General features: G+C 37.1%; 5 protein-coding genes across 6 annotated transcripts in view; 4 read left to right on the top strand and 1 right to left on the bottom strand.

The window, feature by feature from the left end:
- Positions 1–4891: 4891 nt before the first annotated feature.
- LOC108571393 (transmembrane protein 45B-like) lies at positions 4892–5653 on the top strand. The gene has a single exon (XM_017933413.1). The coding sequence runs from the start codon at positions 4892–4894 to the stop codon at positions 5651–5653; it is 762 nt and encodes a 253-aa protein (XP_017788902.1).
- An 858-nt stretch (positions 5654–6511) lies between these two features.
- On the top strand, positions 6512–8724 carry LOC108571362. Its single transcript, XM_017933378.1, has 6 exons — positions 6512–6633; positions 6693–6862; positions 6937–7185; positions 7272–7432; positions 7507–7596; positions 7663–8724. The coding sequence occupies exons 1-6, from the start codon at positions 6512–6514 to the stop codon at positions 8722–8724; spliced, it is 1854 nt and encodes a 617-aa protein (XP_017788867.1).
- A 600-nt stretch (positions 8725–9324) lies between these two features.
- Positions 9325–12606, top strand: LOC108571298 (probable cysteine desulfurase, mitochondrial). 2 transcript variants are annotated; one of them, XR_001891374.1, is made up of 11 exons: positions 9325–9430; positions 9502–9581; positions 9657–9773; positions 9861–9998; positions 10082–10287; positions 10360–10481; positions 10549–10706; positions 10779–11050; positions 11411–11500; positions 11721–11850; positions 12531–12606. XR_001891374.1 is itself a non-coding variant. In XM_017933304.1 (10 exons), the coding sequence occupies exons 1-10, from the start codon at positions 9325–9327 to the stop codon at positions 11782–11784; spliced, it is 1353 nt and encodes a 450-aa protein (XP_017788793.1). In that variant the 3' UTR covers positions 11785–12113. The 2 variants fall into 2 exon arrangements, 1 of the variants encoding a protein (XP_017788793.1); XM_017933304.1 differs by lacking the exon at positions 12531–12606 and having other exon boundaries at positions 11721–12113.
- Positions 12155–13245, bottom strand: LOC108571299 (ras-related protein Rab-6.2). Its single transcript, XM_017933305.1, has 3 exons — positions 12890–13245; positions 12440–12684; positions 12155–12355 (listed from the first exon to the last, which is right to left on the bottom strand). Exons 1-3 carry the CDS (start codon positions 13067–13069, stop codon positions 12157–12159), a joined length of 624 nt encoding a protein of 207 aa, XP_017788794.1. The 5' UTR covers positions 13070–13245; the 3' UTR covers positions 12155–12156.
- A 649-nt stretch (positions 13246–13894) lies between these two features.
- Positions 13895–14438, top strand: part of LOC108571350 (COP9 signalosome complex subunit 8) — a 2327-nt gene continuing 1783 nt past the window's right edge. Inside the window, exons 1-2 of the mRNA XM_017933366.1 lie at positions 13895–14065; positions 14183–14253. Coding sequence (XP_017788855.1) covers positions 14009–14065; positions 14183–14253 — 128 coding nt within the window. The 5' untranslated portion in view covers positions 13895–14008. The remainder of the gene's footprint in view (positions 14066–14182; positions 14254–14438) is intronic.

Below are 14438 nucleotides of genomic sequence, written 5' to 3'. Positions count from 1 at the left end.
TTTTGAAACGCTCCGTTTGAAAAGTGGAATGTTAAACGGTGGTTGGAATATGTGAAAATTTGATTATTCGTTAATTTCGTTTAATTCCGCGATATTCGTTCTCGACGTGCAGGGTAGAGGAGAGAATATTCTTTGGATATTAAGAGGATTTTATTATACGGTGAATGGGATGGGATATTAACTCTTCGAAGGGATGCGGGCACGCGTTATTTACAAACCTTATATCGGACGAGGTTTTTTTTTTTTTGAATCGTGGTTGAAGTGCGAGGGACATAAAGCTTAATTCGTTGTTTGCTTCGCGACGAGTTTGGCGCTGGCACACGTGCCGTGTCGTGCGACGAACGAGCGCGACGCAGTGTCATACGCAAGCACTCCATAGACAAAGGAAACTTTATACATCAATATCGATATTACAGTGTATTTTTACACGCTTTTCGATCAAAATATTTCTTCCCGTAACTGATACACAGAGGGTGTCTCGTTTGTAACGAACATCTGCAGTTATTTCCTCTGGTATCGAGAGTAAGAAAAACTTGTAATCGAAATCATTCTGTAGGAAGAAACAAAACCAACAAAAGGAAAGAATTCTATTTTCAATGTCCCTTTAAATCAGGCTCGTGTAAATCTTCAAACACTTCGTACACTTAAATTAAGAATTAATTTATATTTTAACACTTGCTAATTATTTATGTTGCAAAAGTGAGAAGATCTCGCAAAAGCGTAAGCGAACGTGAGCGTATTATCGTACTTACGTCGGATGCTCGATAAAAAGGGACACGTCGAGAAAAATGTAGACTTCCCGTTAGTTTCTTCGAGCAATCAATTTGAATTTTGTCCGTGGACATTGTATACTTTTATTGTTTGCCAGGTACGCGCATGCACGTACCGCGTATATTTGCGTCTCGGTCGAATAAAGCAGCGAGGAGTGTCGGCGAGTAATCTCGTTTCCGCTCGGTCCACGAAGTTAAACTCCGTGCGTTTGGACCCAGACTGGCTGGCTGTGTGTCCCCGTGTCCACATCGTTTCCCTTCGCCGTTCTCTTTCCGTGGAACCTCGTAACTTCAGAGGGGGAGTTACCCCGGACAATATATCAGTTTACAATGATAAAAAGCAAACACGGGAAATAACGCGAGGAATTACTGAACCAAACAATATGTCCCTCGTCTCTGGAGAGAGAGCTGGCGTATATTTCGACCGAGCAACCAGGCAGCATCCGACGGAGGGTGTGTGCCAACACATTTTCCTTACAATGCTACCACGATCCTCGTTTTATTTCGTAACGGGGCGATATGGTCACGGGTTAGGGCCGAGAATGGACTCATTATCACCCGTCGAAGGGGTCTGGTAATGGTCAAGTTGCCTCAATTATAGCGGTACGTTTCTTTCGTCGGGGATGAATTCCTCCAGATTGGCGAACTTCTCCGTCAACTGTTGATTTCGACAGGAAAATAACCTATTCCTAAATACTCCGTTTTATTTATCAAACGTGGACACTTCGAAGTGTACCATCTTTCGGAATAGAAAGTAGACGCTAGAATCGAAGAATGAATTTCTTCCATCGAAGATAGACCCGAAAAAATGTTGCCAGGTTGCAACTAGTGCCGAGGGTTGAGCATTATAAACGAATGGAACACTCGATTTCGCCGGGGAAAAAACCCGTGTTCCTCGTTTGAAGAGACAAGAGGCCATAGCCTCGTCGCGTTACCTCGAGGGATAGAGCGACAGAGAGGATGACTAAAAATTGGTACCCTCTTGCTCGCGGGTGCCTCTTGGTGGGTAGTACTCATGTAAGCAGTGACTAGTGAGGTAAACTCGAGTGTCTGAGGGGTAAGGGGGAAATGGAGTGGTCGTCGCCAGTGGGTGCAAGGAAAGGAGAGAGAGATATAGCAGTGAACCGGGCTATGTTACCTACGGGGGTCGGTAAAGGAGGGGATGGTTTTTCCTCAGTCTGAGCATTCCGTAGACGATATGCTTGCAGCTGAGCTTGGCTCACTTCGTCTTGGTTCGCAATGCGGCTTGTACGCCTTCTCTCTATGCACACACACGTATACATACATATGTATACACACCCTCTCTTTTGCTCTAGTTCCAACAACTGTCCTCCTCCTCCTCCTCCTCCTCCTCCTCTCTCTTTCTCTCACTTCTCTCGTTGCTTCCCTTTTTCTTCCCTTCCTTCTTTCTTTCCCACCTTCTTTCTTTCTCTCTGTCTATCTGCACGCGGCGTACACGCGGGCCACCGGCAAGAAGTAGACAATTCACAATTAGCAAACACAAACAGAAGTACGAGTGGCTTCAAGTTGCTTGGGACGCGGTGGCAACGGGCTTAGCCGGAAGCAAACGGTGGGGTAGGGACTTCTGGGATGCGAAGCGACTAGCTTGGCAGTCCCTGAGCGTCAGCCTCCGCTCCAGAATACTCTTCTCAACTCCCGGACCGACAGAGACCGGCGAAGGCGCATGTATGTTCTGGAGATAACGGGTGTACCGTCGACTCTTACCGTTGTTTCGCTAATTCTACAAATTGATTTATCGAAATTCAACGAAACGAGCAGTCGATAAACACTTCGACAGATGTATATCCAACTTTTTGTCACTTTCTTCATCTCCTTTTGCTGGTTTCTTTGAACGTTCCGTTCATGTTTATATCGAACTACGGACACAGGGTATATATCTACGGAGGATTCAGTGTACTTGTATACACCTTGACGATAATGGTAGACGATGTTCTAAAGACGTCTCAGAATATCGCCTCCTCCGATTGATCAATTGTACGATTTACCAGTCCCGTCTGACCGTACACCCGGTATATACGCGCATCGGGCTCTCACCGTTGCGTTGGAACACTTGAAGCCCCAACCAGTTACGGCAACAATAGGCTTTGTCTTCGCGCCGTCGGCGCTCGCAAATTGGTAGAAATCTTGATTAAAGGTGCAATTCCGCTGCTGCCTACGGACAAATATGAATTGCACCCCCAATGCTCCCACCCTCTCTCTCTCTCTCTCTCTCTCTCTTTCTTTCTCTACCTTCGGCCCCCCTCTTTTTACCGTTCCGACAAATGAAAATGGAAAAAACGTGTTGTGCTATACTTCTTACGGCGCGACAAGTCTGCGGCTTTTCGAGGATCATGATACTACTACCCCTTTGAATATCAGACACTGTCACATTAAGGATATTATTGCTGGTAAAGTGGTGGAGAACCGTTTCGCTCGTTGTTTCCGTCGTCGAAAAAAAATCATGCTTGTTTCTCCGCCGTGTGCCTCGCCTCGTTTCACCCGTCGTATTAAGGAAGATGGGTGTATTTATTGGAACAGGGCGATGTATCCGTCGACACGCCGGTGATTCGATTTCGTTTACGGCGTACCACGAGATAATCCGATTGCGAGATTACACGGCGATTCGGATCGATAGAGCATGATCCCGGCAATGGGTAAGGGAGGAATAGCAAGACACGTATAGAAATGGAATAATAACGCGTTGTATATGACAGATGCGACAGGACCAATTGCGATAATCCGCCTTCGGCTTATCCCTTTTTCCAGCGAACCCTTGATAATCGACTGTATCCCATCGAAATTACTCATTAACATTTTCCACACGTTCCTCTATCCCCGGTAAACGTCTATCATTTTCCTTCCTTTTTCTCTCTCTATTTGTTTGCGGTCGTGTTGCGCGAATCTTCGTTCGATTTGGATTTATTTTGCGACACGTATACAAAATGTATTTTTGCTGCTCGATCGAAATTCGAAAATCGAGAGATCTTGACTTTACCCCAATTCGAATCCCTTAAACACGCATCAATAGACCCGGAAGGCTTCGACGTGTTCCTGCTCATCCCGTGCAGAACACACATCACAAAACTGAGTCAATTTACATAACGATAATTGAGATGTACATGAAAGGCCGTTCCCGAGTCACGGCAATACCATCTGTAAACGGGCTTTGAATTTCGAAAAGCGTATCAATATTCCTGTGCAATGCCCCCCATGTATCGCGGTCCAGTGTGAAACTAGACGTTACTTTATTCGCTGGAGCGAATTTCTGTACGTTGAATTTACACGAAGTGGAATTTTTTTCTGGGAGTTGTTTCGCGAAAATTTTATGGGGAATCGACGGGAATTTTGGGTAATTTTAATTATCTATTCATTCGGTAAACTGATCGAATATATTTTAGGGAGAGGAACATTTGTAGCAGCAAATTGGAGGATATTGCCATCTAAGTAAAAATTAGAAAGTTTTTTTCAGTGATTCGTGTTTACCATCTAATGGTAACATGAGTGATTAATTTATAATTATACGAATTATAATATAAATAACAGATCTATGCGATTGATAAAAATGTTTTGTTACTTGTTCCATTGGTCTATGATGATTTGTTGGATTTTTCTTTCGATGTCTTTTTATATCTTATTTAAGAGGTATTTACAGTTACTTTCGGTTGCAATTCACTCGGAACAAGTGTTTAAGGATTTTTGTTCAATTTTTATTTAAGATGCTATTCAATTTTGAGAAATTATTTTGCAAATTACAAGTTAGCATCTAAGCTACGTTAATTCTGTTCCATACCGCTTACGGCAGTACTGTTCAGATCTAAGCTATACCTAAATTTACGTCCATTCAAGGAAACATCCGGGGGGTAGGCTTTATGTGACTGCTTACTCACGTAATACACGGTATGTAATTAGAAATAAGTGCTTAGTTTAAACATACTTTTAATACCATTTTTTATAGAATTATTATTCTCTCCTCTGGACATTCTATAGTGCAAAAAGAAACGGAAATAAATAATTTTTTTAATTTATCTGAGAAAATATTCTACTACATCGATACTCCAACAGATTTTATGTTGTTTTACAGATACCGTTAGAAACTAAGAAATCAATATTATATATACTCCATGGATAGCTCTCTGCCTTGTATTCTCACTGGATTCATATTCTATGCCTTCGGTTTAAAGTGGTGTTACGAATATGCTAAATATTGGATATCTCTGAGAGCTAGAGATGATTCCAATTCTACCAAAGGTTTAAGATTTATGGAAAAATGTGAGAGACTTATAAACAGACACCCTATCGAAGGAAGCTTGAAACTGATAGCAACAGCTATAGGGTTAGCTGGAACAATAACTGGTGGTTTACAGCAAGTTGGAACTGTCTCTCCCAAAGTTGTACTTGCTACAATCTATCTGTTTTTTGCATTCTCCGGTCTTGTTGATGTATTGAACTTTTACTTTCCTCACAATGTAAGCGAAGGTTTGGTAAAATTGGCACTTGCCCAAAGCTTCTTCATAGAAGGGTTTTTGTTCCTATGGGGAAGTGTTGGGAGCAATGCGATAGTTGATAAAATTTTGGCCCTGATAGTATGGACAACAGCTATATCTATTATTTTGGAACTTGTGTGGCCTGAGTTGAAACTTCTAAGAGCTTGTACAACGTTAATCCATGGTAGTTGGGTAGCACACATGGTACGTGTGTATAATACAGTGCCAATGTTAGGAGAGGGTATTGCTCTGGTGTTTACTTGGCATGTAGCTGCTGCTTCAGCTGTGACATTGTCTGTAGTATCGGCAACAAGAAGCTGTGCCCCCAAGCTAATAATGGAAGAACCACCAGAGATACCCATTTATGATTACTGCCAAGAACCAAATCAGAGAATGTAAAACTCTGAAGTCAATATAATATAATTTTGTGCTAATATCAAATTTCTACAATGTGCACAAAAGTAATATTTTTAGAGTAGTATATTTATAGTACTGTAGTGCCAAAAAATCAAACTGCACGAACCAATTGCAATTTTTACACAGTATTAGTATTTTCTTACTTAATATTTATAACTTCATTTTATAATACAATGGACAACTCTATTTTTGACTACATTTATACACACGCGATAGCATAAACAATTTTGTAATACCCCCAAAATTGTAGCTAAAATACTCATTAGGAATTAAGAGGTGCCTTATTATTATTGCTCACTTATTTATTAATAGGAGAACGCGTCATTTCACATTTTGTAATAAGTTTTTCTATTCTACCATATACCTACTGTATGTGCCAAAAATATCATGTAATCGTACCTTGTAAATAAATCATTTTATTAAAGTTATTATAATCCATAAACCATTGCAATTTATTCAATGTTTTTTTACCATGTAATTTTTTTCTTTTAAATATAACATATCCAAGAAAAAATTTACGATTGGTTTTTAAATTCGGTATAATACCAACGTTAACACTGAACATGTTTCTATGAAGTAACTAGAGTTCCTTGAATAACTAGGTGAATCACAAATTATAACTAGTGTTATTCTTTTCTCCATAATAACAGTAAAGTCAGGGGTTGGTTAGCTGTTCAACTGTAGTATACAATATGATAATAATTTTGCATTATTTAAAGTATTTTTCTATTGTTTAATTAATTTCTACTTGCTGTGAATGTGCAATGTAGCGTGTTTTATAGTCAGTAATCATGGCTTGATGTCATTAAAATTGACTTTTTAAGTGAAAAAATAGGAAAAATGGAAACAATAATTGTAGAACCTATGGAGGAGAGTCCTGAAAAACTCCAAACAAGTCCTCCAATACAAGTTGTACGAGTACCAGTAAAACATGCTAATCTTGGCATAAGGAGCCATGCTATGTAAGAGAATAGAAAAAAATGATTGCTTCCAATACAACTGATAATTCATTGTATTTCAGGGATATGAGCACAATGGTAGAACTTACTTCTTTTAGCACACTTGGAAAAATACAACCTTTCCTAGTTACAATAACAACTACTGCAGCTTTATTGGTAGATTTACATTGTCATTTAACAGATAAGGAAATTTGTGGCTATCTAGGTGGTCATTGGGATATTAATTCACACAGTAAATATTCGTATAATGCTTATTGGAATCAGTATGCATTTCTAGATACTGAAAATTATATTTCCTAATACCAGATCTATCTATAACAACTGCCTTCCCATGCCGGTATTCTGGCAAAGACAAATCAGCTGCAGCAGCAGTGGAAGCTGAAATTGCAAGGGCTATGGAATGGAAACGTGTGACTTTAGTTGGATGGTATCATTCTCATCCTAGATCTCATGCTTCTCCTTCCCTGAGAGATGTTGACTCTCAATTAGACTATCAAATTAAAATGAAGGGACCTAGTGACAATGGGTACACACCATGTGTAGGATTAATATGTTGTAAAATATCTCTTTTATGCTTTGATTTATTATATCAAATTTTATGATTATGATTTTCACAAATTCAAAGGGAATATTGATTTCAGCTCCTTACAATACAGATGGAAGTTGTTATGAATCTAACTTCAATGTTTTTTGGTCTTTACCACCCCCTGAAAATCGGCCCCATGAATATCCAAGGCCAATGCTTTTAAGTTACACACTATCTCAAGAACATTTTCTTTCTCAAGATACTTTAGAAGAAATTGTAAGATTATAATTATATTCACTTGCTTATTTAGCAAAGATAGTTTGAAGGTTACCAAACATTGTTTATTTCAGAGAAGATGTATAGAATATTATAGGAGTGAAGGAGGTATCGATTTTACTGCCAATTTTAACAGCAATACAACTTATCTCGAACGTTTAAGGGTAGGTATATAAAAAACGAAATAAGAATAATATTAATAATATTAAAATACCTTGGCATTTCAATAGTGTTCTTTAGCGTCCAAGTTACCCGGTCGTAATAGATCGAGCGGTTCGTATTGGGATGTGATTAGGGAAATGATTTGTCCTGGATCTGAGGATGGGGGATCACCTGAATTTCTTGCTATGAAATTCCCACTGGTTCCAGTGTCAGAACCATTGGTTCCTTCAGTTCCACCAGGAGTTGGTCTTGCACCCAATAATGCAGCAGTCTTCCTTACACCAGTCAACTTTAAGCCTGATGGCGCCATAATTACACCCACATCAAAACCATTTGTCATGCAACCATCAACTTCCAGGGATAACATTAAAAAGGACATTTTGACAGATACCGCGTCCATCACACAATTAAAAGATGGAAATCCTACATCTAAACATATATCACCATCAGAAGTGATACCTAGTTTTCAATCTGGAGAACTAACAGTTTCTGTAAAAAATACCAAATGCGACTATGATTTCGCGCCAACTGATTTTTCGAAAGTATCCAATTCTCTCGGCACGGATACCGGTGTGAATAAAACACGGTCATCTACAACACCCGATTTTCCTTTAGCCGATATAACGCAACAAATTTCCAAATTCTCAGATTTATCAAAGTTAGCTAATTTTTCTACGGCGGATTTAGCGAAATTGTCCGGATTTCCTATCGCAGATTTTACGAGAACGTCGTCACCATCACCGTCTACATACATGCGTAATATCGCGAATTTATTCGGTCCTATTGGTAAAATCTCTCCTGCGAGAGATATCGAAGGCAATGAACGCAAATCGAACGATTTTGCAATGGTTGACCCACTTCCATCCCCATTTAAAACAAATACTGTCTCTTCAGAATCTTGCAGGAATTTTTCTGTAACGCCAGAAGATTACTCGACAGATCGAAAGAAAATGGATGTGCAAAACGATAACTCGAAGCTTAATCGATCGAACGAGTATCAAGGAACTGAAGATCTATCGATTTCAAAGTCTGAATTTGGCGGGATGTTGGACATGACTACAATGCATAAAAAACAATCGCAAGGTGGTGATATTGTCGATTCGTTAAATTTATCGAAAGATCGTCAGTAGATTTGACACTGATCAGTATTTTATTATTCTTATCATTTCTACACGTTTGTTTTCTACTGTCCGTCTAAAATTGTCTGTGTAAACGTATTTAAATGTGATTTATACTTTTATTTACTACTTGTGTTACGTGTTTTTGTAACTGAACAAATCCAATATCAACAATTTTCATATTTGTTGTACTTCATAAAGCAATGTTTTTTAAAATATGTGTTCCTTCATTTCTAGAACTGTAACCTCTTTTATTCGCAAACGTAATATGTTGTATATATGTACGTATAAAAACATAGTGTATAACTTACGATATACTATGCACACAGATAAAATTGTGAACAGTATTGCACCATTTTACGTAGTAGTTGCTGGGTATAAGAATAAGTAAGTGGTAAATAATCAAGTCTTTCAGAGAATATCAAATCCAGTGTGCGTGCTATTGAGAAAGAAAGTTATCATCGGCATTCGTATAGGTTATTTTAAACGTATTTTACTTGAAGTTGAAAACAAACTCGCGTACTGTAGTTGTTAGGTTACCTGCAGTTAGAACATGCTGCGTTCTAGCATTTGTGCATACTTCAAATAAGTTGTGTTTTTATAAGAATTAACATGTTCCGGCCGGCGAGAACTTTATTATCTACGTTAAATCGTGTCAAAGAATGCCGTGCAGTACACGTTGCTAGTCAGAATTTAGCGGAAATTACAGAATATGAATGTAAGTTTACAATTTTATGTGGTTATAGTAAATCGTGAATTATTTTATGTAAATATGTCGTTAAATTAAAGCTGTCATTTCGGACGAGTACAAAAGAGGACCTGCAGAAGGCAGGGCCCTTTATTTGGATGCTCAAGCCACTACTCCACTGGTAAATCTGATGTAGAAAATTAATATAAAATTTTTTACAACATAAAATGAGGTTTTTTTTATCATTTTTAAATAGGACCCACGAGTACTAGATAAAATGATGCCTTATTTAACATCACTGTATGGAAATCCACATTCCAGAACCCATATGTATGGGTGGGAAACAGAAGCTGCTGTAGAAGTTGCTAGAAAAGTTAATATCGTATATGATTTTAATTTGTAATATTAAACAAAAATTGTGAGTTGACAGGATGACAATTAAATGTTTTATTTTCATTAGCAAGTAGCAAATTTAATTGGTGCTGATAGCAAGGAAATTATATTTACATCTGGTGCAACAGAATGTAATAATATAGCAGTAAAAGGTATAGCAAGGTTCTACAAAGGAAAAAAGAATCATATTGTGACAACCCAGATAGTATGTTAATTATATATGGAAATGTTAGTGAAATATCATGTACTGTCAAGAATATATTTTTATATTTAATTTTATTGATATAGGAGCACAAATGTGTATTAGATTCCTGTAGAGCCTTGCAGGCAGAAGGCTTTGAAGTAACTTATATTCCAGTAAATCCAAAAGGCCTTATTGATATAAATCAACTAGAAGATGCAATTAAACCAACTACTTCTTTAGTTTCTGTTATGATGGTAAATAATGAAATTGGTGTGCAACAGCCTATTGCAGAAATTGGTGCTATTTGTAGGTAAGGAAAGATATATTATGGGTTAATAATAGTGATAAAAATTTGTGTTTAAGGATAATGTTAATGTTACAGGAAGAAGAAGGTGTTCTTTCACACAGATGCAGCTCAAGCAATTGGCAAAATTCCAATTGATGTTAATGCTATGAATATTGACTTAATGTCTATTAGTAGTCACAAACTATATGGTCCAAAAGGTATTTTTGAAACATTTTGCTGTGGAATGTTTCACATTTAAATAATAATTGTTAATTGAATTTTAAGGAGTTGGAGCTTTATTTGTGAGGAGAAGACCAAGGGTACGTGTAGAACCAATTCAAAGTGGTGGTGGCCAAGAAAGGGGTATGAGGAGTGGTACTGTTCCAACAGCTTTAGCAGTAGGTCTAGGAGCAGCTTGTAATTTGGCACAAACAGAAATGGAGGTAATTTTAATTAGAAACGGAATATATTTCGTTACATAGTAGTACTTAAATGAATTTGTTATTTTTTCTCAGTATGATCATAAATATATCACAATGCTTTCGAATCATTTGATCGATAAAATAATGACAAATTTGCCACACGTTATACGAAACGGAGATGAAGTAGCTTGGTATCCTGGATGTGTGAATTTATCCTTTGCATATGTAGAAGGTGAATCTTTATTAATGGCCTTAAAAAATATTGCTTTGAGCAGCGGTTCTGCTTGTACTAGCGCAAGTTTAGAGCCTAGTTACGTATTAAGGGCAATTGGAACATCAGAAGATCTCGCACATTCCAGTATTAGGTAAATTACTAGAGGTGTGCGAGAACCCGAAAATATCGGGTCAAAAAATCAGGACGAGTTCCCGAAAATTTCGAGATTCCCAATAGTGTCGGGATTCATATTATTAGGACAATGTTTCTGCACGTTTTGTTATGATTTATGTTATGTATGTCTGTGTGTCAGTAACACGGATTCGTGCGATTAGATGTAAACACAGCGACTGCGTAAACATTGTGTACGCTGGAATCTCGACTCGTTCGGGAGTCCCTGACATGACTTGAACCCGAGCATCGGGTTTTCGCACACCTCTGTAAATTACGTTTACGACGTGGTATTGAAATGAAGTTGACGCAATATCTCAATGATTATTTATTTGTATAGATTTGGTATTGGTCGTTTTACAACTCTCGAAGAGGTTGATTATACTGCTGAACATACGATTCGGCATGTTAAAAGACTTCGAGAAATGAGGTACATCTTATTCAGTTATGATAGATTTATTTAGTATGAAGGCTTGGTTGAACTAGTTTATTTACTCAAGTTTTGCTGAACATATTAAAAGCGCGTTAATTATAACAAACGGAGGGAATAGATTCATTGTTGGACGTTTTTTATAATTAAGAATATATAGCCTTAAATATTGCTTGCAGTACATGAATAGTGACGCTTAATTGAATTATTTATTTCGCAGTCCATTATGGGAAATGGTTCAAGAGGGAATTGATTTGAAAACTATCAAATGGACTCAGCACTAGTGGCTTTTTGCCATATATCCTTAACTATTTCATTATGTAGATAGTGTGGATTAAATGATACTGACCGTAAGTCACAGAAATAGATGAAGCCTAATTAAGTAAAATCGTTTTCATTGTGTAATAAATGTTTATTTAAAATCAGTTGCTTTGGCAATTTTTAGGTCTGACTATAATTGTATATCAATTTTTTATGAATATTCCCCCAGTCCCCTCATTTTTTACCTTATGATACTTTCCCTCATAGGAAAGTGTCATTACAACTATTTGATATAAAAAGATACCTTAATTCTTCACACCTTATAATTGTGTGTTAAGTAGTTTCAAGTTATAAAAATGTTGCATTAGGAGCATATACTTGTTAATGTTCATTACCTAGCACAAACATGATGGATCAGCAGCTTCATCAATATATGAAATTTTAAACCTGTCTTTATCCATTTCATGCAATTCCATGCGTGATCTGTTAGCTTCAACCAAATGTTGTGCTATATCTTCAAACATTTCATGTACTCCCTCCCCAGTTTTACATGATGTCTTGTATATGCCAGAAATTAAATTGTGACATTGTTCACTGTAAGAAGTAATACAGTATTTTTTGTTAATATGTATATACATGTTATGTATCGAGTAACTTTCATATTGTGGTTAAACCCACCAGAATTGTTCCATTTCTGCATCTGTTACTTGTGGAGCTGTGCTTTCCAAATCACTTTTATTTCCACAAAGAAATATTTTTGCATTTTCAGCATATGTGACAATATCAAGTAAATGCTGGGATAAAAGGTGAAAGGATGTTGAATTGTCTAATGCAAAAACTAAAATAGCAGCTTCTGCAAATTTGTAGTAACTTGATGTTACCGATGCAACTCTTTCCATACCACCAGTGTCCCATAATTGTAACTGGAATACATAATAAAACAAAAAGTTCAATATAAATAGTATTACATTGTACATCTAAAATAAATAATTCGTCATTGTATAACAATTTATTTACGTATCATTTATTTATAAAAATGTACGCATAGGAAAGGATTAGTGTACGCATTAGTCTTGTTTAATTTGGTTTCAAGGATCATAAACATATATATATATATAGACATATTACTCGTATTCGTCTGTCTTCAACGACGTATTCTTTGTCAATATTATCGAGACCGAGTGTCGATTTTCGATCGTTGCTCGCTGTAAAACTATTGTTCGCGAAACGCCTAAATATAGAAGTCTTCCCAACACCGTATTCCCCGCACAGAATGACTTTCTGTTCAGTTACTTTAACAGTAGCCATGTTTGGGCTATGTCACTTCGCCGGTTGTACCGAAATACAGAAGCAACAGCATCACTAATAATAAATCATCATTCTTGTTTGCATTTTCCGCGATGATGCGAACATTTTATTCGATGGTCATTCGCCTGTGCACGGTTACTAACACGAGCGCGATGACAGTCGTGACAATAGAAATATTACATCAGTACCGGACCATAAAACACTACCACCATAGAATACCTGTTCGCATCAATAAGGTGCAACAGAATTTCTAATGAACTTGCAAATCGCTCTCGAGTAGAATCGAATAATTGTAATGTACTTTTAATGCGATTATTATTGAATTTCACGAATTTCGATACGTTCCGAAACGTCTACTACGCACTTTCTAACTCTACAACGACAGTTACTGTTATTTCAATTGCGTGTTAGTTTGTGCATTGAACATTAAAACACATGACCAGTAATTAACTCAAACAATCACACGAGATTTCACTTTTACGATGATCGAATACATAGATAATAGTACACGAAGTCAATGTACTTTCGGGGAAAACTTCAATATATTTTTCCCGCAATTTTTTTAACCACATTTGAAAATCAATCGATTATATTTAAATAAACCTTGCGATACGATTCCATGAATTTTTTCATGTATCAAAGTTTCGATAAAATTAAAATAATTACGTGTTCTGTGTAAATCGATTGCATAAAGTATACACTTCAGTAAATCAAAGTTAACTTCAAATTGTTGGTTACATAACGGAATTTTAAAAGTCGACACGTACGGTGCTGCCGCCTACAACATATTAACGCTGAATTTGCCAGTGTAGTGTGTGTGTTCAGTCCTCAGCTGTTTAGATTTCTTGTTTGACGTTAATTATTTCAATGTTGCCGCGTACTTTTAACGCAATCGTTTCTATATCGTTTTTTTCACTGTGGAAATAACGAACTTTCGTCATGGTGCTAAACGAAGTGGATAAATTTCTCCACGAGCTAGAGAAAGCCGAATTGGAGGTGAGTGTATACCGTTTGAACGACCAGTAATATAGGTTATGCCGACTATCGCGATCGGTTCTTACCGAAATCACGATAAATACTTTCGTTACTAATTTATCGAACGTTTCTTTACAGGCGCCTGGCGGAGTCGCGACAGCACAGACGTATGCTCAATTATTAGCCGTATATCTTTATCAAAATGATCTGTGAGTACGAAAAGCATATCTCCTCCGTTTCGTTCTTCCTTCTCTTTTTATTTTTTTTTTTTCTTCGAAACGTCGATGAAAAGACGAATTAACCATCTCTACTAAAAGATCCGTACGTCTTACTGTGCAAACTTTTAACACGTTATATTTGTGTCATTTTTTTTATAAAATTGTTTTTATATATT

The sequence above is a fragment of the Habropoda laboriosa genome, unplaced genomic scaffold (genome assembly GCF_001263275.1).
Source record: "Habropoda laboriosa isolate 0110345459 unplaced genomic scaffold, ASM126327v1 scaffold57, whole genome shotgun sequence".
Classification (NCBI taxonomy): Eukaryota; Metazoa; Arthropoda; class Insecta; order Hymenoptera; family Apidae; genus Habropoda; species Habropoda laboriosa.
Note: the sequence above shows the minus strand (reverse complement) of the source record. Positions and strands in the feature narration are given on the sequence as shown.

What these genes read in the sequence shown, in the direction of transcription:
- LOC108571299 (XM_017933305.1), bottom strand. Translation starts at nt 13,069, where the DNA reads ATGGCTACTGTTAAAGTAACTGAACAGAAAGTCATTCTGTGCGGGGAA. An exon ending in TTGAAGACAGACGAATACGA is followed by an intron (nt 12,685 to 12,889) that starts GTAATATGTCTA and finishes TATGTATTCCAG; the next exon opens with TTACAATTATGGGACACTGG. An exon ending in GCAGAAATGGAACAATTCTG is followed by an intron (nt 12,356 to 12,439) that starts GTGGGTTTAACC and finishes TACTTCTTACAG; the next exon opens with TGAACAATGTCACAATTTAA.
- LOC108571393 (XM_017933413.1), top strand. Translation starts at nt 4,892, where the DNA reads ATGGATAGCTCTCTGCCTTGTATTCTCACTGGATTCATATTCTATGCC.
- LOC108571362 (XM_017933378.1), top strand. Translation starts at nt 6,512, where the DNA reads ATGGAAACAATAATTGTAGAACCTATGGAGGAGAGTCCTGAAAAACTC. An exon ending in TTGGGATATTAATTCACACA is followed by an intron (nt 6,863 to 6,936) that starts GTAAATATTCGT and finishes TCCTAATACCAG; the next exon opens with ATCTATCTATAACAACTGCC. An exon ending in CTTATCTCGAACGTTTAAGG is followed by an intron (nt 7,597 to 7,662) that starts GTAGGTATATAA and finishes GCATTTCAATAG; the next exon opens with TGTTCTTTAGCGTCCAAGTT.
- LOC108571298 (XM_017933304.1), top strand. Translation starts at nt 9,325, where the DNA reads ATGTTCCGGCCGGCGAGAACTTTATTATCTACGTTAAATCGTGTCAAA. An exon ending in ATATTGTGACAACCCAGATA is followed by an intron (nt 9,999 to 10,081) that starts GTATGTTAATTA and finishes TTATTGATATAG; the next exon opens with GAGCACAAATGTGTATTAGA. An exon ending in TGGCACAAACAGAAATGGAG is followed by an intron (nt 10,707 to 10,778) that starts GTAATTTTAATT and finishes ATTTTTTCTCAG; the next exon opens with TATGATCATAAATATATCAC.